We start from the raw sequence: 23516 nt of genomic DNA, 5'->3' as shown, positions 1-23516 counted from the left end.
TTACATTCCATTCTACAATTGACAACCTTTCTTCTCAGTGTAACTTGATCCTGTGGCATTGTCATGTACCTTTGGCCTACCCTGACAAAAAGTCCTCCCTACAGGCAGAAGAAAGAGTAACTGTGACACTGGAACATCTATGTAGTATGAAATGTGTCTCTATGCCACAGGGTAGAGAGAATTGTGGGGACTTGGGGCTGGGAATTTTGGTTCTTCAGAAGACTGAGAAAGTCCCCTGTAAGGGGCTTAGATAAATCAAAACCAGAATGAGCAATATTACATTGGTTTTAATTAACTTTTTATTGAAATATACAGAGAAAAGTAAAAAAATCAAAAGTGCACATCTCAATGAATTTCCATTAAGTGATTCCATCTCTATAACTAGTACTGAGATCAAGAAACAGAACTACACTAGCAGCCCAGAAGAGCCCCTCATGGCCTCTTCTGGTCACTATCTTATACTCCCTCCCCCCCCACACCCCCCCCCCCCCGGTCCCGTTGGGTAACCACTATTTTGTCTTGTAATACCACCGATTAGTTTTTCCACTTTTGAACTTTATATAAATGGAATCATACAGTATATCCTCTTTTGTATCTTTTGTTTCAATCAACATACTGTCTTTAACATTCATCCATGTTGTGAAACAAAATTATAGTTTATTTTCTTGCTGTGTTATATTCCATTTTGTATGTACTTTAATTGCAGTATAATTGACATATGATATTGTGTAAGTTTAAGGTATACAACATATTTATTTGATACATTTATATTACAATATGTTGCCATTGTAGCATTAGCTAACATCTCTGTCATGTCACATAATTATCATTTCTTTCAGTGCATCTGTATATAGTTTTAGAAATCTGTTGCTATTTTCTGATTATAAAGGTAATATATGTCACAGAAATCTTAGAAGTTTCAGAAAAGTATAAAAAACTAAAAAGAACTCCAATTTCATAATCTAGAGTTGTTAACCATTATGGATATTTTTATATATTTCCTTCTTATATTTTTATATGTGTGCATACATGTACAAACGTCTATATATATATTTTTATACAATTGAGATCCACCTGTATATGTTTTTGTATCCTGTGTTTTTTTCATTTTATGTTATATTAGGTTTATTTTCCACGGCTCCATTAAAAATCATGGCACGATTTTAAGGGAGATATAAAGATCAATATTTGATTGGAGATATAAAGAGGAAAGATTTGAGTTTTTCTGTGGAGTGCTATCCATAGGTCTTTAAGACCACATGCAGCTTCCTGTTACTTTAAGTATGTAAGCAGAGATCGAGTGTCCTTCTATCAGGGTATTGTAGAAGCAATCCCTTCACGACTGAGAGGCACATACCATGGCCTCCATAATTTGAACCTACCGCATGTGTCTCCTTTTCTTGTTGCACCAGGGCCACATCCCCTTGTAGGGGCAGCTGAGCTGACAATTCCTCATCCTTTTGGCTGAGCCAGTCAATAATCTCTTGGAGAGGGAGTTGAAGCTTTCCACTGTGGTCTGAGAAGGCCTCTAGGCGAGCACTACACACAATGGGTAAGACCAATGATTTTCAGTCTTATTTTTAAGTGGCAAAACATTTTTTCCCAAACACTTATGTGAAACATTAATATATATAAACAGATTAAAGGGGAGTTACTCTGGTTGAAGTAGGAGGAGGTCCAGAGCCTGGTAAAGTAATTACATCAGATTAGAAGAGTCCAAACCCACTGGACCATCTCTTACTCACCCACAGAGGCAGCTCCACATGGAGCTCACTGCTAAAACCAGTGGGTAGGAACATGTGTGGAGACGTATCCCAAACTTAAGTGGTTTAACTTGTCACTTTGTGGACATCAGTTAAATCAGTCTCATGCCCAGCATCAGGCTATGAAAGGCAGAAAATTGATCAAGGGCATTAGAGGTGACAGCTGTCTTCTTGCCCTCTTGCCCTAGAGGAACTCAACTCATGCCAACTGCTCATGCACAGAGGCTTCTCAGAGCCTGCCCTCTGAGCAGGGGAGGATGCAATAAGTGGGAAGGGCAAGTCAGGGGGTTGAGTGTAGGCACTCACATGTGCAAGGATGCATACAAATAAAAGAGGTCCAAGGGTCCCAAAAATAATAGCAACATAGGCTAGAGGTTTAACATATGGCATATTAAAAATGTGTACTGTATAATCATCTCTATCAGCCTTCCCCCACAAATGAACAATGAGCTGAGGTCCAGGTGGTAGGAAGCTGGAGGCCAGCCTAGGCTGTGCACAGTCATTGAGTCCATACCCCTTAGGTGGCAACAATAATGATGCATTGCCTCCCTATTACCTGGGTCAAGCCCTTTCCCTACATTTTTGTTTCCACTAATTCTCGGAGCAACTTTATTAGGTAAGCACTACTATTGCCCAGAGAGGTTAAGTAATTTACCCAAGATCACATAGTTAAGTAACTAATAGGGTTTTAATTTGAATTTAGTTTTATCTGACTTCAAAGCCTGCATTTTTTCAATTTCTCCACACTGTCTCATCCCCACTAAAGCTTACCAGAAACTACAGGTTTGGACTTTGATGATATAGTGTGGAGAAGAAAAGTGTAGGGTGGGGGATACACTAGGGGTAGGGTAAAAAGGAACAACTGATATAGAAATTGCCTTCCAGCTCTTACTGAATTGTCCTCAGTTTGCGGAGCACTAGGTGGGTTAATAACGAATGGATGGGAATAGAGCAGGGGTGGGGAACATCCGGCCCGAGGGCCATATAAGGCCCTCAAAATAATTTGGTCTGGTCCTGCCATGGCATTAGGGGTGAGTTAATTAAAAGTCTGGCCAAATATAGCAGGCTAATTTTTTAAGTTGATAATTTTGTATGGCCCACAAATAAATATTCAAATAGCCCTTGGCAGAAAAAAGGTTCCCTACCCTCGGAAAAGAGGGATGAAAGAATGGGAGAGACAGAAGATGAGATCTACCAAGATGGAGAACAGTTATGCAATGAGGAGGAGGAGGGAATAATCATATCTTTCATTTATATATCAGTGCTTTTAGGTTTAGCAAGCATTTTCATATCTTATTTGAATTCTCATGACAACACTGTGAGGTATTGTAGGACAGGTATTATTCCTCCACCCATTTTTTTCCTTAAAAATAATCCAAATAAATGGAAGCTAAAATTCAGATAACTCAAACCACTTAGCCAAGATGACACAGCTACTTAAACCTGAGGCTGAAATCCAAATCTCCTGATTTCCGACCCAGGTTTTTTCCTCCAGCGCCAGAGAAGGAAAGGGGAGAGAAGGGGACAGTTAGGCTAATGAAAGGGTGAGACACAGGCTGAGAGGAGAATGACAGGCTGCAGCAGTAAAAGGAGCCCAACACTGTCCGAGCCAGGTTCCTACGGCCCCTGTTTGTAGGGGACAGGCCTTACCGGAGGTTGTGAGACTTCTTCTTGATTTCATTCCAACACAGATTCATGGCTGATGGTTCCAGGGGTCCAGAGGTACCAACAGACCCATTGAATAGCTTTGTGTTTAGGCAGAAAACCCCAGCACCATCCTGAGGAGGTACAGGGGAGATGGCAGCAGCTCTAACCTGGGCAGAAACACAGACATCCTATGATCCCTGGAGTGTGCCTCACCCTGGTCTGTAGAAAGACAAGGGTGGGACAGGTGTGAACAAGGAAAGATAAGGGCTTATTCCAGGGTATGTTTTGGGGTGAGATAAAGGAAGACTCGGTGGCTCTGTTCATTGCAAGGTCCACTCTTGTTATAGATCGGTCACATATGACTGCTAAATACTACAGTATTACTCTTATTATTGTAAATTCTGCCAAGACTACTGCCCAAGTGTGATCCTGGAAGTCCTTGCATTAGGTAAGAGCTGTTCAGAATTTCCCCAAATGCTGGCAACCACAGAAATAAAGATGAACTGTAAGCTCCTATTTCAGGGTCCCATCGTTTAGCCAACCTCTGGAAAAGAAAGCTCAGGGGCTGCCCCTCTCCTTCTTCCCCACTTGCATTTCCCACCATAGTCAGGAAATCTGGATAGAAATCATCCTAAAGAGCACTGTTTACCTCCCATGGAATTATAAAGGGCTAAAGAAGCATTTTGGATCCTGACCTCCAAACGACTCTGACCAGAGTGGGCAGCTAAGAGGACCAGCCATGGAGCCTGCCAAAATCTTGGGCACCCAAGCCCACAGCCCATCACTTGCTTTCCCTTTGGGGTAATGTAGGGTTTGGATGAATGGGGTTATGTCAAATAGCCCTAAGAAGTTAGCTGCCTCCAGCACAATGTCAAGACTGCTCAACCAGAGGGGCAATGGGGGTGGAGGAAGGGGGGGTGTGGAGGAGGAAATCTCAGCTTAGCCTCTTCACCCAAGCCCCTGGAAACACACTGTCTGCCTGTCCACCTGCTTGCCTTCTCTGGAAAGAACACAGTCCTGCTTGTGGCTGAGATTGTCTAGTTTCCTTCTCCCCAAGACTTCTTCCCCACACAAGACTCTCCAGGCAATTTAGAAAACCAACCATACCATTAAAATAACAGCTTGCAGCCACATACTAACAGGGAACTGAGGGAGCAGCCAGGTTCTGGGGCAAAACTCTTAACTCAGTCACCCTGCATCCCAAAGAGCTGACACTACCTGTGCTGCAGGGACTCCGTTGCAGGATGGAGCAGCTCCATGATTATCCCTCAGCACGAATCCAGACCCAATGCCTGGTGAGCCACAGGCAGTCTTGACAGGCTCTGAGCAGGCTCCTGCAGAGAGGGCAGGCAGAGCTTCGCCAGGCCAGAGGTGGGAGCTGTCACCCTGTTTGTTTACTGACCCCCCAGGAATCTTGAGGGGGCGGCTATGTAAGGGCTCAGTCGGTGAATCAGAGCTTTGTCTCTAGGGAATTCCAGCTCACTCCCAACTGGGCCCGCCACACCGGGGCCAGGAGGGCCCTCCCAAGCTGGCAAGGATGGCAGGAGTGGGACTGGGCATTCCATGGTGCTGAGGAGGGGCATGCAGAGAGTAGCGCTTGCTGACTTATTTTCCTTTGCTGTGGAAGACACAAAGGATTCACTCTGCTTCCAGGCCCATCTCTCTCCTGATGTGGAGGAAAGGATCAGACCACTTTGGTGACAAACCTCTCTGATAAGCAATTTCCCAAAGGCCTGCCAGGAGGATAGGCTTGGAAATAAGCCTTGTCTTTGATGAAGTAAGTGTCCTTAGAGGCAGTGAGGAATACGTGTGTTACAACTGGGGACAGAACCGTGGGGTAGCAGGATCAGATTGTTGGGGAGCAGAGGATTCATCCGAGCCCACTGTGAAAACACAGTGGTGCTCTGCCCTGCCTTTGGAAGGCAGAGATGGGTGGGAGGAAAGTCATACCACCACACCCAGACATCCCACCACACTCTAAGGCCAGAGGGAAATGGTCTATGGACAGCCTTGAACCTCTGCAGGGGAAGGAAAGGGCAAAATGGCAGTGAACAGCTCTATGTAGGGATCTAGTTCTAGAGAGTCTCTTGTGCCCTGCCAGTGCTGCCCTGGGTCACTGTCCTGACAAGCAGGGTCCCTTCTGTATGTGGACACCCTCCTTTTCCAGCAGACTTGCCTGGGGAAAGGTTAACATTCCCAAGCTGGACTCCCACCCCTCAGCACTAAGGGAAACACTTCATTTTTACCCAAAAGGGTTCTGTTCCCATCCTTATTTATCTCCCACAGAGTCTTCTGGGCTTTCCACAGTCCTACATTGTTTCCATGCTGAGGCCCACCTACAGGAATACTTGGAGCAGCTGCCTGACCCTTTCTGAGAGTCTGGGATGGAGCCATCAGGGGTGGATGTGGGATGGCAATGGATGGTAGGCTAAGCATGGAGCATGGCTCTCGCTCCAGGTCACAGCTTTGCTTATACTGGATAATCTCAATCCAGTCTTGCAGATTCTCCTGGACTGGAAATGCCCCAGAGTTAGAAATGGTCCCTTGTGACCCAGCTACAACCAACTTCTCCTGGTACTGTAGGAAGTGCCTACAATGAGCTGGCTCCACCCATGTTAGCCTTTCATTCCCTCTAGCCTTCTTCTTAGTTTCCTAACCCCCTACTTGGCTCCCTTACTATGTTCCTTCACCCTGTCCTCCCCTCCTAGTTCCCCCTTATACTCACAAGTCCACCTAGCAGAGACAGGCAAACAATAGATAAACAATGAACAATAATTGTTTTCTTTCCCTATCAATGGCCTTCTACAACTGGCCAAGATATTTGCTTCTCACCCACACGCTCCACAGGGCTCTTTCCTCATCTCTTGAAACTTTAAGACAAAGTCAGGGCCATCGTGAAGGAAGAGAAGTGACTGGACAGTGGTAGAGGAGAAGAGGTGGTCTCACCATTCTGAATCATAAAATGAAGCCCTCAGGTCCCTGTGCCTAGGATGTGAAGCTTGAAGGGGGCAGACAATGAACAGGGCAAATCTTTTGAAAGGGCCCAGGCTTCTAAATCCTTTGATACTATGAAAGTCCCACTCTGGGGAAGAGGTAGGTGTACTGAGGGACTCTAAGTTGACACTGACTTTGAGAACATGTTAGATTTAGCACTTTCTCTCTAGCTAGATGTGGAGAAAATAGCTCAGGAGAACCTTGAACTTATGCCTCTCTGGACTTTGACTCTCCCTCTCTATTCTCCCCCAAAATGGGCTCCCCAGCACTCACATTCTCCATTTCTACCACCTTCCTCCCTTCCTTCTCCCTGTATATTCATCTGCTGTCTGTACCCCCAGCAATGTTTTAGCACAACAGCCCACCTGTGAGAAACTAGGAGACATAGTATTTTCTTACACCCCCTTGGCCTCTGGACCCCAAAGCACTGTAGGGCAAGACAAAATATGCCTATGCTTCTCCCTTGTCAATTCAATTTTCCCATGGCATCCCTGGCTTCCCTCTTCAGGATTACTGCCTCTCACACATTGTGTGCCTACCTACCAACATACACAAGCAGGCACACACAGTACTACAAACTACACTCCTAGGGGAGGAGAGAGGAGAGGCATGTATCAGGCACAGGGGATTTTTAGTGGGGCTGAGCCAGGAGCTTCAAGTAAGGCTAGGTACTTGAGAGGAACAAATGGAAGGAGGTGCAGAATATGAGGTATGCCACAGAGAAGCCAAGGCAAAGGAAGGTCCTGCCTTGTCCTAGGCTGTGCCCTGTAGGAATATGGTCTTCTGGAACGCTCCTTGGTAGTTAACATGGAACCAGCCCCCTCAGCCATTGTGGGCTTTGGCTTGCCCAGCCTAATATATTTCCATGCCCCATGTCCCCCCTCCCCCCATAAAATGCCTCATGAAGGGATAGGCCAGAAGGAGGCCATGTACTATCCAAGAGCTTTCATGTATATGAAGATTGCCCCTGAGCTTCAGGAAGCATGAACACCCACAAGAACACATACAGATACTGTGTTCACTTTTTCTCCACAGTCTTCCTTTTGCTACTGGCTTCTTACCTGAAGCTGGGGGCAGGTGCTTCGGAGGCTGCTGCTATGATGGAAATGGTCAGTGGCTGGCCACTCATGACATCGTGGGAAGGTGTAAGGGCATCGCTGCATGACCATAGGTTGCATCAGAACCAAGGCTCATCGGGGAGGGGGTGAGGATGGGCAGTGCACCAACCGTTGAGCATAAGCACCTGGAAGAATAACAAGGGAAGATTTAGTCAAGACCTAGAAAGGCCCTATCAATCCATCAATCCAGCACTTACCCAGAAGTGCTTCCATCAGTTGTGTTAATGAGTTTTCCAAGCTTATTAACCTACCCAATAGTTTTTCCCAGGTAACCATGTACCATAAAATACTTTGTCTAATTATTGATCAAGGAAGTATTTATTGTTTATCCATTATGCTTTGTGCTAGAAACACAAAGATGATTTGCTGTCTGACATCTCATAGCCTAGAGATGGAGGTAGGGTAGGGGGCAGCCATGTAAGCTGATAATTATAATAAACTGCTTATGTGGCAAATCCTATAATTAAAGTTTGACCAGAAGGCTAGGAGAGAACATAGTGGAAAACAATTAATTCTATCTAAGAACATGCAAAGATTTCAGAGAGAAAAGCCCAGAGTGAGCAGAAGAAAGGAGATAAAGATCAGGGCAGAAATAAATGACATAGAGACAAAAAAAAATACAAAATATCAATGAAACCAAGAGCTGGTTCTTTGAAAGGATAAACAAGATTGATGAACCTCTAGCCAGGCTCACCAAGAAACAAAGAGAGAAGACCCAAATAAACAAAATCAGAAATGAAAGGGGAGAAATAAGGATTTCCCACAGAAATACAAAGGATTGTTAAAAATGCTATGAACAACTCTATTCTAACAAACTAGACAACCTGGAGGAAATGGACATATTCCTAGAAAAATACAACCTTCCAAAACTTAATAGGCCGATAACTATGGAAGAAATTGAAGCAGTCATCAAAAAGCCCGGGTCCAGACAGCTTCACAGGGGAGTTTTACCAAACATTCAAGGAAGAACTAAAACCTATCCTCCTCAGACTATTCCAAAAAATTCAAGAGGAAGGAACACTTCCAAGCTCAATCTATGAAGCCAGCATCACCCTCATACCAAAACCAGATAAAGACAACACAATGAAAGAGAACTACAGGCCAATATCCCTCATGAACATAGATGCCAAAATCATCAACAAAATTCTAGCAAATCGGATTCAGCAGTACATCAGAAAGTTCATACACCATGACCAAGTAGGCTTTATCCCAGGGATGCAAGGATGGTACAATATCTGCAAATCAATAAATGTGATACATCACATAAAGAAGTTGAGAGATAAATATCACATAGTCCTATCAATTGATGCAGAAAAAGTATTTGACAAAATCCAACACCCTTTCTTGATAAAAACTCTCAGCAAGGTGGGAATAGAAGGATCACACCTCAACATAATAAAAGCCATATATGACAAACCCACAGCCAACATCATACTCAATGGGCAAAAACTAAAACCATTTCCCCTAAGAACCCTAAGAACAGGAACAAGACAGGGATGTCCACTCTCACCACTCCTGCTGGACATAGTACTGGAAATACTAGCCATTGTGATCAGACAAGAAGTAGAAATAAAAGGAAAGAAGAAGTAAAACTGTCCTTATTCGCAGATGATACAATACTGTACATAGAAAACCCTAAAGACTCCATCAAAAAACTAACAGACTTAATAAATGAATTGGGCAATGTAGCAGGATACAAAATTAACACCAATAAATCTATGGCATTTCTATACACCAATAATGAACTTACAGAAAGAGAGACTAAAAAAGCAATCCCATTTACCATCACACCAAAAAAATTAAGATACCTAGGAATAGCCGAAACCAGTTTGGCTCAGTGGATAGAGCGTCGGCCTGCGGACTGAGAGGTCCCAGGTTCGATTCCGGTCGGGGGCACGTGCCTTGGTTGCGGGCACATCCCCAGTGGGAGGTGTGCAGGAGGCAGCTGATCGATGTTTCTCTCTCATCGATGTTTCTAACTCTCTGTCCCTCTCCTTTCCTCTCTGTAAAAAATCAATAAAATATATATTAAAAAAAAAAGATACGTAGGAATAAACTTAACTAAGGAGGTAAAAGACCTATATGCGGAAAACTACAAGACACTGAAAAAAGAGATAGAGGAAGACAAACAGATGGAAGAACATACCGTGTTTATGGATTGGTAGAATCAACATCATCAAAATGTCCATACTACCCAAAGCAATCTATAGAATCAATACACTCCCCATTAAAATACCAACAGCATATTTCACAGACCTAGAAAGAACTTTTCAAAAATTCATCTGGAATAAAAAAAGACCCCAAATAGCTGCAGCAATCCTGAGAAAGAAGAACAAAGAAGGTGGGATCTCAATACCAGATATCAAGCTGTATTACAAAGCCACTGTTCTCAAAACAGCCTGGTACTGGCACAAGAACAGACATATAAATCAATGGAATAGAATAGAGAACCCAGAAATCAACCCAAATCACTATGCTCAATTAATATTTGACAAAGGAGGCATGAACATACAATGGAGTCAAGACAGTCTCTTCAATAAATGGTATTGGGAAAATTGGACAGATACATGCAAAAAAAAATGAAACTAGACCACCAACTTACACGATACACAAAAATAAACTCAAAATGGATAAAGGACTTTAACGTAAGATGGGAAACCATAAAAATACTAGAGGAATCCAGACAGCAAAATCTCAGACATATGCCGAAGCAATTTCTTCACTGATACTCTCTCAGGGCAATGGAAACCAAAGAGAAAATAAACAAATGGGACTACATCAAAATAAAAAGCTTTTGCGCAGCAAAATAAACCATCAACAAAACAACAAGAAAGCCCACTGCATGGGAGAACATATTTGCCAATGTTATCACTGATAAGGGTTTAATATCCAACATTTACAGGGAACTCATACAACTTAATAAAAGGAAGATAAACAACACAATAAAGAAATGGGTAATGGACCTAAATAGATACTTTTTTAAAGAAGACAGAAGGAAGGCCAAGAGACATGAAAACATGCTCAAAGTCACTAATCATCTGAGAGATGCAAATCAAAACGACAATGCAGTACCATCTCACACCTGTCAGAATGGCTATCATCAACAAATCAACAAACGACAAGTGCAGGCGAGGATGCGGAGAAAAAGGAACCCTTCTTCACTGCTGGTGGGAATGCAGACTGGTGCAGCCACTGTGGAGAACAGCATGGAGTTTCCTCAAAAAACTAAAAATGGAACTCCCATTTGACCCAGTGATCCCATTTCTAGGAATATATGCCAAGAAGCTAGAAACACCAATCGGAAAAGATATATGCACCCCTATGTTCATAGCAGCACAATTCACCATAGCTAAGATTTGGAAACAGCCTAAATGCCCATCAGCAGATGAGTGGATTTAAAAACTGTGGTACATCTATACAATGGAATACTATGCTGCAGTAAAAAAAGAAGAAATTCTTACCATTTGCAACAGCATGGATGGAACTGGAGAGCATTATGCTAAGTGAAATAAGGCAGTCAGAGAAAGATAAATATCACATGATCTCACTCATTTATGGAATATAATGAACAACATAAACTGATGAACAAAAAGAGATCCAGAGACAGAGAAACTTCGATCAGACCATTAAACCTCAGAGGGAAGGTAGGGGAGGATGGGGGTAAGGGGGAGAGATCAACCAAAGGACTTGTATGCATGCATATAAGCCTAACAAATGGACACAGACAACAGGGGGTGATGGCATGAATGGGGGAGGGTTGAGGAGGTAATGGGGGGATAAGGACACATATGTAATACGTTAATCAATAAAGAAAATTTTAAAAAAGATTTCAGAGAGACTGTGTTTGAGGGGAATCTTTCCTTAAAATATATTTGTAGCCCTAGCTAGTGTTGTCCAGTGGACAGACTGTCAGCCTGCAGACTGAAGGGTCCCAGGTTCAATTCCAGTCAAGGGCATATACCTCGGTTGCAGGCTCCTCCCTGGCCTGGACCCTGGTCGGGGCACGTGCAGGAGGCAACCAATCAATGTACTTCTCTCTGTCTTTCCCTCTCTCTTCCACTCTCTCTAAAAAATCAATGGAAAAATATCCTCAGCTGAGGATTAAATAAATAAATAAATAAATAAATAATATTTTTATTGATTTTATTGGGGTGACATTGGTTAATCAAATTATATAGGTTTCAGGGGTACAATTCTATAATAGATCACCTATATATTGTATTGTGTGTTCACCATTCCAAATTGTTTTCTTCCATCAGCATTTATCTCCCTTTACCCTCTTCTACCTCTCCCCACCCCCCTTTTCCTCTGGTAATTACCATACTGTTATCTGTGTCTATGAGTTTTCTTTTCTTAATCCCTTCACCTTTTTCACCCAGCTCCCCAACCCCCTCCCCTATAACAGTTGTCATTCTTTCTTCTTAGAGTTTGTTTCTATTTCGTTTGTTTGTTTATTTGCTTCAGTAGATTCCCCAAATAAGTGAAATCATATGGTGCTTGCCTTTCTCTGACTGGCTTATTTCACTTAGCATAATACTCTCCAGGTCCTTCCATGAGGTGAGTCTTGAAGGATGAGTAGATGTTTGCCTTTTCAGAGAAGGGAAGAAAGGGAGAAGGGCAGGCTCACCAGAAGGATCCATGCAAAAAACCTTAGCATGTTCAAAGTATAATTATAATTATAAAGTTCAGTATGGCTAGAGTTAGGAGGTACAGAGATGAAAAAGACATGGTGCCTGCCCCATGAGGAGTTCACATACAGAACAGATGTGGGGAACATCAGGCCATAAAGTGTTCCTTGCATTAATAATAGAAGTATTAAAAAACATTCTGACCAAAATAATAATAATAATAATAATAGTAGTAGTAGTAAAAGTATTGATGGGATGGAGTGAAGGGATAGATGAGGTGAGTTCTACTGGTCAGGTCAGGAACAGTCTCTCCTAGAGGAAATATACTTGAGGTGAGTCACGAAATAGAAGTTGGATTGTCAGTAGACAGAGAAGATAAAACAAAAAGAACATCCTAAACAGCATGAAAATAAAATGTATGATGTGATCAGAATACAAGGCAGGTGCCTTGGGAAGCAGCAGATGAGGTTGGAAAATGAGGCTGTGGCCAGATTGGGCCGTGCCTTGAATGACAAGCAGAGGCTTCTAGGCTTTGTCTTGTAGACAAAAGGGAGGCACTGAAGACTTAGAGCCAAGGAATGAACTCATTGAGAAGCTGTTATAATAGGCACGCAGTTGTGGTGAGGATGAAACAGAGAGCATGGCTTTGAGATATACTGAAGAGGTTAAATACATTGGGCTTTGTGATCAATTGGATGTAAAGTGAAGGGTGAGGGAAGTGAAGGAAACAAAGGTTTCTAATTTGGGAGCTGGGTGGATAATGTTGCCAATAGTAAGAGAGAGAAGGAGCAAATCTGGTGTGGTAGGGGGTGAGAGCAGTGTTCCATAATAAGCTATGCTTGAGACACAGTCAGCTTTATATGTTAGTCATTAAGCTTAGAAAAGGAAGATATGAGTGAAAAAATTAGATGTTTAAACCAATTGATAGCTTAGTGACTATACACCAATGTTTGCAAATGATAAAAGTGCTGGGCAAAGACATGCAAACCCTGATGCAAATGGCAGGAAGTAAGCATCTTTAATTCCTGATGCTGATGATTCAATAACCATCATTTTTAGTCTCTATTTCAGTGGTACCCAACACTTTAGGTATAAGAAAGTGTCCCTTCTTAAGATTAAAAAAAAAAATTGCACTTTACCCACTCATACCTACAATAGTAGCTGTATTTTTAGTACATACAGAGTGAGAAAAACACTTATCTATTGTTTAAATGATAGCATTATTATTATTCCTCACCCAAGGATATTTTTCCATTGATTTTTTAGAGAGAGGAAAGGGAGGTAGAGGAGGGGGAGAGAGAGAGAAACTTTGGCATGAGAGAGACACATCAATTGGTTGCCTCCTGCACATGCCACAAGAGGGACCAGAGACAAACCTGCAACCAAGATATGTGCTCTTGGCCAGGAATCAAACCTGAGACCCTTCGGTCTGTGGGCTGATGCTCTAACCAATGAGCACCAGCCAGGGCAACACTTATTCATTTAAAGATCTGTAGACTCCTTGCATTAAATACCCTTCCCTCCACTCAGGGGTCTATGGTACAAACATTGGGAATTACTACAGATCATGAAGGTGCAAAATTTTATGGACACTTTCTTATAGTCAAATTCCCTAGATATTACACAGCTACATAGCTCCTCATCCCCAAAGAGATTCCCCAAAGAATAGTTTAAAAGGTGGCTCCCCTCTGATCCAACACCAACATAAAAGAATTAGTACCTCAGGTAAAATCGAAGTATTGCTAAGAATGCGTTATAAGAATGAAACTACAAAAGGCTTGTTTTCAGACCTCTTTTTATACTAACATTTTCATTTTTGCCAATTACACAAGCAGTGCATGCTTTTCATAGAAAAACTGGAAAACACAAAAATTATAAGGATGCAAATAAAACTAATCTATAATAAATACTACCATCCAGAAATAACCATTACTAGCAGGTATGAAGCCTTACATAGTTTTACTATGAAAAATATATACATATACATTAAAAATAAAATTGTCATCATAGGAGACATATATATATATATATATATATATATATATATATATATATATATGTATGTATATATATAATTTTGTATTGTGCCTTTTTTCATTTGCCATTTATATCACAATCACTTTAGAATGTCACTAACTGTTCCTCTAAAACATAATTTCCTAGTGACAGTGAACGTGATAGAGTGGTATTGCTGAGGCCATGGGCTTTGGCATCAGACAAACTTAGAGTCAAATTCATACTATTCAACCAAATAGCAGTGTGGTCTGGGACAAGTTCATCTCTCTGAACTTCAGTGTCATCTGCAAATTTGGGATGACAACAATACTTCCCTCATAGAATTGTTCTAATGATTAAAATTGTTCTAATGACTCAAAAAGATAGATACAGAGGCAGTAAAGCATCAAACAGACTGTCAAATTACAGCGGGAAGGTGTGTGGGGGGGAATAAGAGATCAACCGAAGGACTTGTATGCATGCATATAAGCATAACCAATGGACATAAGACACTGGGGGGTGAGGGCATGTATGGGAGTGGGGTGGGGGGCAATGGGGAGATATGGATACATATAATACCTTAATCAATAAAAAAATTGAAAAAAATTGTTCTAATGACTAAAACTTAGCATAGTGTCTGGAAATAGTACACTGCTCAATAAATGTCAGCTGTAATCATTATTGTGTACTATTTCATTGAATGGATATATCATTACAGTTAGACATAAGTCACACTGTAATGAACAGCCATGTGAATATTTGTAATTCTTTCCTTGGGATAATTTCCTAGAAGGAAGAATTCCTGGATCAAAGGGTATGAACCAATTTCAGCTGTGATGCATATTTCTAAATTGCTCTAGAAAAAAAAGATCACTTTATACTACCACCAGCAATGTATGAGAGTGCCAGTTTCCCAGCACATTTGCCAACAGTGAAATACTGTAATCTTATTTTTAAAATATCTTTGCCAAATTTGTAAGTGATGATGGCATCTTGAGGATTGCTTTGTATTTCCTTATTTTTTAGAGATGTTTAACTCTACCCCTACATTTTTTGTGGCCAGGTGTATTTCTTATGTCACGAACTATCTCTTTTTCTCTTTTGAGATTCACTTACAGATTAACTTCCTGACCTGATGTATAATTGTTCACAAACAAAAATGAACCAAACCCAGGAGTTAGAGAACTTGGAGCTTCCAATCCCAATGCAGGCAGCAATATACTCCTTCTGGTTCTAGCATGACTAGCCTCGGGTATTTTCAGACTTTGCCACTGACTGTGACTTCAAGTCATTTCACGTCTCCAGACCTTGGTTTGCTAATTTATAAAATGTTAATGTTTTAGAGTTGTCACACATTAAAACCTTAGCATTCCCTGTATTTGTGTAGCACGCTTTGTATCCTGCTGTACTGTCTTTCTTGATCCTCAGTGCAACCTGGTAAGGTTGGCCCAACCAGAATTATGATCCCACCTGACAGATGAAGATGCTGAGACACAAGTGAACCTGAGCCTCCTGACTCCTGGCCAGTACTCTTTGTTCTACATAAAGAATATTCTTTCTGACCCTCTATCTCCATCCTGTCCCTAATTATCATCTGTACATACTGATTCTCTTCCTATTCCTCAGTCCAATTTTCAGAGGCTATGAGGAAATAGAGATGAATCCAACTTGGTCCCCAACTGGTCAAGTTTAGGAAATAAGACATATAAACAAAAAAGAAGTATAAATTAAGAGAGAAGATGATTTGCACCTTAAGTGGGACAAGAAAGCATGCAATGAGAGGACACAGAGGAAGAAGTGTTCACCTTAAGTTGAAGGGATTTAGGGTATATTTATGGAAGAGGTGCTTTTGATGTAAGGTGAGAAAGAATATGTGGATGCACAGAGTACTGTGTAGGATGCTTTTGGGGTGGAACTAACTCTTCTGAGCTCTCCTCTAAGGGTCCTGATGGATATCAAGCTGTGGCTTTTTTCCACTAGGAATACACTTCCTGGTTCTCAAAGTTACACATAGGAGGCCCTTACCAGGAGGCTTGTGGGGAGACATGGGTCCTCTTGGGCAGAGATAAAAGCTTTAAAAACACATGGGAAATACCAATATTTCAGCATGAAAGCAAGATTGTTGGCTCATGGAGGACAAAGTCCATGTCTGATATTTATTTCTATCCCACATATTTTTAGCATAGTGCAGGGCACATAGCAGGCACTCAGTAAATATTTCCTGGTTGATTTATTGAATTGAACTCCAATTAGGTAAATGTATAGACTTTAACATTATAGGTACAAGTCCCAGGAATCACAAAGAGAAAGGTTTGGGATATACATATTTCCTTGCATTTCTGTGAAATGATGTATGCAGAATGTTAGCATTTGAAGCAAGACTTGAAATGGTAAAAACAAAAACAACCTGCAAACAACCAAAATGTTCATTAATAGAGGACTAGTTAAATAAATGTGTGTCCATACAACGGAATTCTATACAACTATTAAAAACAGAATTAGAGGAGGAAGATGGCCGACTGCAAGATAGTGTGTGAGTGAGAGAACGAAAGGAGAGTGTGTGGTCGCATGGGGAGTGTATATTTGTGAGTGAGGGACAGCTATACTCCAAGGGACTGTTGGGGATTGCCAGAACAGGTTCCCCTGACAGGGCAGCCTCCACTGCTGCTGAAATCTCTCCCAGAGCAACCGGCTCTGACGTGGAGACCATGCCATCTTGAGGGGGAGAATGGCTGTGATCAGAAGCCTATACATCCAGTACTCTACACCCACAGCACCCAGGGACCAGCTGCAAACCCAGGAACACCGGATCTCAAGCAGCGCAAATATGCTGACTCGGATGAGCTCTGCACCTTCTCACGGAAAGGTCATATTTCGCCTAGGGAAAGGTGAGGTCTGCAATCCAGGCTGGAGAGAGAAAGGCACACAACAGGAGCTAGAGGTTCCAGGGAAGTCAGTGCCTCACAAAATCCACAGCGGTTGAGGCTAGCGTGATCCGCAAATGTGGAAGGGGATCCACAGGGCTGCTAGCAGAAGGGAACTCTAAAAAGCAACCCATAACTGGACTGGACGCAAACAGGCAGCCTGAAATTTTAACAGTGTACTGGCTGCTTAGTGCCAGAGATGTTCACAGAATTGCACGCAGTGCCAGAGGGTAAAAGTCGTGAGTTTGTGCACTTACTCTGGCTCTTTTTTTTCTCTTTAAATCCTTGCTTTTGATTACTAAGCCCAGTACATAGGATCACCCAATTGGGGACACTCTCAGAGACTGCAGGGGAAAGTTGTTTTTGTGGAACCTGGGGATCAGAATGGAGAGTAATGATTAGAGAACCAGCTCTGGGGCAGTCCATTCTCCCAAACCAGCATTAAATGCAACAGGGAAAACAAAATCTAAATACTGGATAGAGAGGACTTATAGCCCCGGAGGTCAATCCAGAAACACTGCCACCCAGGGGTTGAATCACAAACTGACTCTTGTGTAAACACAAACAAAGGAGTCTAAGAAACAAAAAATACTGCCTGCTGGAAAATCAGGACTGTGGCTTACAACACAGAGGAGCAGTGGAACGCAGGGAACTTCAATACTGTTCTGACTACCGGACAGGAAACAGGAGTGCCAAACAGAATAGTAGAGGAAGTGAATGACCTTCACTACTGCACATTTTTATTTTTTCATCTTTTACTTAAGAAACTAAATTATTTTCTTTTTTCCTCACTTGATTTTACCTTTTTAATTATTATATTTTTATTTATAATCAGTATTATTACTACTATTTTACCTTTTTTTAAAAAAATGTCATTTTATTTTCTCTTTATTTTACTTTAGGATTAGTGTTCTACATTTTATTTTCATTTTTCCTTTAGCATTATTTTACTCTATTTCAACTGTACCTTTATGGGAACACTTTCTTCCTCAATTTTCCCCTTTTGTTGCCCTGTCTCTCTTACCCTATTCCTGCTTTAGATTTTCCCCATTGCTTCTTTTTAGCCTCTGTTAAAATTCATCCTATTCATGTATCTAACTTCTGATTCCCTGCTCTAAGTTCATACACACCTCTCTCTTGTCTATTTTCACTATCCAAATTTTTTCTCTCTCTGCCCTTGTTGTTGTTGTTATTTTATTTTGTTCTGTTTTGGCTTGTTGTTCTAGGTCTTTTTGTTTTATTTTGTTTTGTTTTGTCTTGCTTTCTCTCTGTCCTATTTTGGTTGTTTACTTGATTGTTGATTAGATTGGTTATTGTTGTGCTTGTTTGTGAGATTGTTACACTTTTTTTGTTTTTGTTTGTTTATTTGCCTGTGTTTTTCCTCTCCTCGCTTGTTATTAGTTGTTGTTTGTAGTTTGCATTCATCTTTGGGTGTTTGTTGTTTGCATTTTTGGGGATTAGTGGTTGTTCTATTGGAGTTTTCTCCCCATATAAATAGTTTCCCCCCCTCTTTTTTATTCTCTTTCTTTTCTCTCTTACTTTTTTTCCTTTTCTCAATATCATTTTTGCACTCTTTTTTTCTTTTTCTCTTATCCCTTAACTCACACAAATTCAAGAAGCTCACAGAGTCCCAAACAAAATGAACCCCAAAAGACCAATGCCGAGGCACATTATAATTAAATTGGCAAACACCAACAACAAAGTAAGAATCTTAAAAGCGGCCAGAGAGAGACAGAAAGTTACCTACAAAGGATCCCCCATCAGACTAGCGACTGATTTCTCAACAGAAACATATCAGGCAAGAAGGGAATGGAATAAAATATACAAAGTCATGCAAAGGAAGGGTCTGAATCCAAGAATACTGTACCCAGCAAGGCTATGAATCAAAATTGAGGGGGAAATCAGGAGCTTCACAGACAAAACAAAAAAACAACAAAAAAAACCCCCCAAAACTAAGGGAGTTTATTACCAATAAACCAGCAATGCAAGAAATGCTAAAGGGTCTGTTATAAAAAGAAGAAATAGGAAGCAAAGAAGAAAGACAGGCATAAAGAGAAAAAATGGCGACAAACAAGTACCTATCAATAATAACTTTAAATGTAAATGGATTAAATACCCCAATCAAAAGACATAGGGTAGCGGAGTGGATAAGAAAACATGACCCATATATCTGCTGTCTACAGGAAACCCACCTCAGAAAAAGGACTCACACAGACTGATGGTGAAGGGATGGAAAAAGGTTTTTCAGGTGAATGGAAATGGAAAAAAAAAAAGCTGGGGTAGCAATACTTATATCTGACAAATTAGATCTCAAAGTGAAGGACATAATAAGAGATAAGGAAGGCCACTTCATAATACTAAAGGGAGAAATCCAACAAGAAGAAATAACTCTGGTAAACATATACGCACCCAATACAGGAGCACCCAAATACATAAAAAAATATCCTGGAGGATAACAAGGGAGAGATTAACAGCAATACAATCATAGTAGGGGACTTTAATACCCCACTATCACCATTGGACAAATCCTCTAAACAAAAAATCAGCAAAGAAACATCAATCCTAAATGACTCACTAGATCAGATGGAATTAATTGACATCTTCAGAACATTCCACCCCAAAGCCACAGAAAATACATTCCATTCAAGTGCACATGGGTCATTTTCAAAGATAGACCACATATTGGGTCACAGGCAAAGTCTCTTCAAATTCAAGAAGATAGAAATCATATCAAGCATCTTCTCAGATCACAATGGCATAAAACTAGAAATCAACTACAAAAAAAACAATCCAAAAAAATCAAACACATGGAGACTAAATAGCATGCTATTAAACAATGACTGGGTTACCAGAGAGATCAAAGAAGAAATAAAAAGCATCATGGCAACAAACGACAATGAAAACACAACAATCCAAAATCTATGGGACACAATGAAAGCAGTCCTGAGAGGGAAATTCATAGCTCTACAAGCCTACAGCAAAAAAAAAAACAAGAAACAATGGTAATAAAATACCTAACCATACAACTAAAAGAGTTAGAAAGAGAGCAACAAGGAAAGCCCAGTGTAAGCAGAAGGAAGGAAATAATAAAAATCAGAGCGGAGATAAACGACATAGAGACCAAAAAAAACCAAAAAAATAAAAACAAAAAAAAATAAAAAAACAAAACACAATACAAAAGATAAAAAAAACCAAGAGCTGGTTCTTTGAAAGGATAAACAAGATTGATGAACCTCTAGACGGGCTCACCAAGAAGCAAAGAGAGAGGACCCAAATAAACAAAATCAGAAATAAAAGAGGAGAAATAACAACACACCCCACAGAAATACAAAAGATGGTTAAAAAATACTATGAACAAATCTATTCCAACAAACTGGACAAACTGGAGGAAATGGACATATTCCTAGAAAAAATACAACCTTCCAAAACTCAATCAGGAAAAATCTAAACATCTCAATAGGCCAATAAATATGGAAGAAATTGAAGCAGTCATCAAAAAGCTTCCAGCAAACAAAAGTCTTAGTCCGGACGGCTTTACAGGGGAGTTCTACCAAACATTCAAAGAAGAACTAAAACCTATCCTCCTCAGACTATTCCAAAAAATTCAGGAGGAAGGCACACTTCCAAGCTCTTTCTATGAAGCCAGCATTACCCTAATCCCAAAACCAGATGAAGACACCACAAAAAAAGAGAACTACAGGCCAATATCCTTGATGAACATAGATGGTAAAATCCTCAACAAAATTCTAGCAGATCGGATTCAGCAATACATTAGAAAGATCATACACCATGACCAAGTGGGATTAATCTGGGGATGCAAGGATGGTACAATATCTGCAAATCAATAAATGTGATACATCACATAAACAAACTGAGAGACAAAAATCACATAATCATATCAATTAATGCAGAAAAAGCATTCGACAAAATCCAACATCCTTTCTTGATAAAAACTCTCAGCAAAGTGGGAATAGAGGGATCATACCTCAAAATAATAAAAGCCCTATATGACAAACCTACAGCCAACATCATACTCAATGGGCAAAAACTAAACTCATTTCCTCTAAGAACAGGAACAAGTTAAGGATGCCCACTTTCACCACTCCTGTTTGACATAGTATTAGAAGTACTAGCCATAGCGATCCGACAAGAAGAAGAAATAAAAGGCATCCAACTTGGAAAAGAAGAAGTAAAACAGTCCTTATTCTCAGATGTCATGATACTATACATAGAAAACCCCAAAGACTCCATCAAAAAACTACTAGACCTAATAAATGAATTTGGCAATGTAGCAGGATACAAAATGAACACCCAGAAATATATGGCCTTTTTATACACCAATAATGAAGTCACAGAAAGAGAAATGGAAAAAAAAAAAAACAATCCCATTTACCGTTGCACCAAAAAAATTAAGATACCTAGGAATAAACTTAACCAAGGACATAAAAGACCTGTACTCAGAAAACTACAGGGCATTAAAAAGAGATAGAGGGGAGAAACCAAGATGGCGGCATAGGTAAACACCTGAACTTGCTGCCTCGCACAACCACTTCAAAACTACAACTAAAAGACAAAACGGGTATCATCCAGAACCACAGGAAGGCTGGCTGAGTGGAATTTATACAACTAGAAGGAAAGAGAAAAGCACCCTGAGACTCGGAGGAGGGGCGGAGGTGCAGAAGTGAAGTGCAGAGGTACGGAGGCGCGCGGAAAGGGCTGGCAAGTACGCTGTAGTCTTTTTCAATTGGGCGGGAGATACAAGTTCCCCACTGCTCTGAACTCCAGTTCCGGGAGACACTCTGGGGACCCTGACTCATACGGGGAGAAACTGGACTGTCTGGCATCGGGCAGAACTTGAGGGCGGCTTTCTCTCAGAGGTGCTTGCAGTGATCATTGTTCCTGCATGGTGCCGCGGGACACAGAGATGTAGGACCCCTTTCAGGCAGGGCTGACAGTCAGCCATTGCTGTTTGCTCCACCATGGTGATACCCTGAGACCCCGCCCCACCCAAATTACAATCGCACCCAAGCTGTGCACAGATGCTTTTGCATATGAATGGCCTGGCCTTTTGCAATCTGAAACCTAACATACTGCATCTGGGTGAAAGAGCCCCAGAGCCTCCAAAAGAAGACCCAAGGCTCCTCATCAGCTTGCATTGCTTCACAGCTGGGCCTCATCTGGGCACCTCCAAACCCCAAACAAAGAGAAGGAATCTTCAGATCTCTCTGTAGCTCCTGCAGGGTGGCCTCTCTCCTTGGAAAACCAAGAGCCAGTGTACCCAGTGGACAGAGAGAGACCATCCAGACTACAACTCTTCAGATCCATAAGAGACACACTCAGGGGGCAGACTGAGTGAGCGCCAAAGCCCCACTGAAGCAAGTCTTGCCCCATAAGGGTGTCTCCAACACAGAAGTTCTGCCATCATAGACACAACTGATCCTCACAGTCAAATGGCCTGGAGGTCAACTCCTCCCAGTGATGCCAACAACAATCATTGCTTAACTACAATAAGACTGTGCAAACAGCCCACAAAGGGGTGCACCAAGAGTGTCCACCTCAGGTAATTAGGGAGGCTGAGCCACTGGGCCCTATAGGACACCTAGCACACAAAGCCACGCTATCAACACAGGGAAGCAGCCAAAATGCAGAGACAAAGAAACAGGTCACAGATGAAAGAAATGGAGGAAAGCAAACTACTGGATACAGAGTTCAAAACCATGGTTATAAGGTTACTCAAGAATCTTCTAGAAACTGCCGGTAAATTTACTGAGACCCTCGAGGATATGAAGAAGGACCAACTAGAAATTAAGCATACACTGACTGAAATAAAGAATAATATACAGAGATCCAACAGTAGGTTAGAGGATCTCAAGAATCAAGTCAAAGATTTGAAATATGAAGAAGCAAAAAAACCAAAACAACAACAACAAAAAACACCCAACTGGGAAATCAAAAAGAAAAAAGAATTCAAAAATATGAAGATAGTGTAAGGAGACTCTGGGACAACTTCAAGTGTACCAACACCCGAATTATGGGGGTGTCAAAAGAAGAGAGAGAGCAAGATTATTGAAAACCTATTTGAAGAAATAATGACAGAAAACTTCCCCCACCTAGTGAAAGAAATAGACTTATAAGTCCAGGAAGCACAGAGAACCCCAAACAAGAGGAATCCAAAGAGGACCACACCAAGACACATCATAATTAAAATGCTAAGAGCAAAAGACAAAGAGAGAATCTTAAAAGCAGCAAAAGAAAAAAAGTTAGTTACCTACAAGGGAGTACCCATATGACTGTCAGCTGATTTCTCAACAGAAACGATGCAGGCCAGAAGGGAGTGGCAAGAAATATTCAAAGTGATGAACAGCAAGAACCTACAACCAAGATTACTCTACCCAGCAAAGTTATCATTTAGAATTGAAGGTCAGATAAAGAGCTTCACAGATAAGA

At 41.2% G+C, this 23516-nt stretch overlaps 1 protein-coding gene across 9 annotated transcripts in view; it reads right to left on the bottom strand.

The window, feature by feature from the left end:
• The window catches only part of DRP2 (dystrophin related protein 2), a 66941-nt gene that overhangs the window by 24183 nt on the left and 19242 nt on the right, over positions 1–23516 (bottom strand). For 8 of the 9 annotated variants that reach the window (XM_080651901.1, XM_080651907.1, XM_080651905.1 and 5 more), the window contains 3 exons: positions 7466–7647; positions 3414–3577; positions 1383–1539 (listed from right to left, as the gene is read on the bottom strand). In XM_080651901.1, coding sequence (XP_080508027.1) covers positions 1383–1539; positions 3414–3577; positions 7466–7582 — 438 coding nt within the window. In that variant the 5' untranslated portion in view covers positions 7583–7647. The remainder of the gene's footprint in view (positions 1–1382; positions 1540–3413; positions 3578–7465; positions 7648–23516) is intronic. The other variant, XM_080651904.1, reaches the window with a different exon arrangement.

The sequence above is a fragment of the Plecotus auritus genome, assembly GCF_963455305.1.
Source record: "Plecotus auritus genome assembly, chromosome: X".
NCBI lineage: Eukaryota > Metazoa > Chordata > Mammalia > Chiroptera > Vespertilionidae > Plecotus > Plecotus auritus.
Note: the sequence above shows the minus strand (reverse complement) of the source record. Positions and strands in the feature narration are given on the sequence as shown.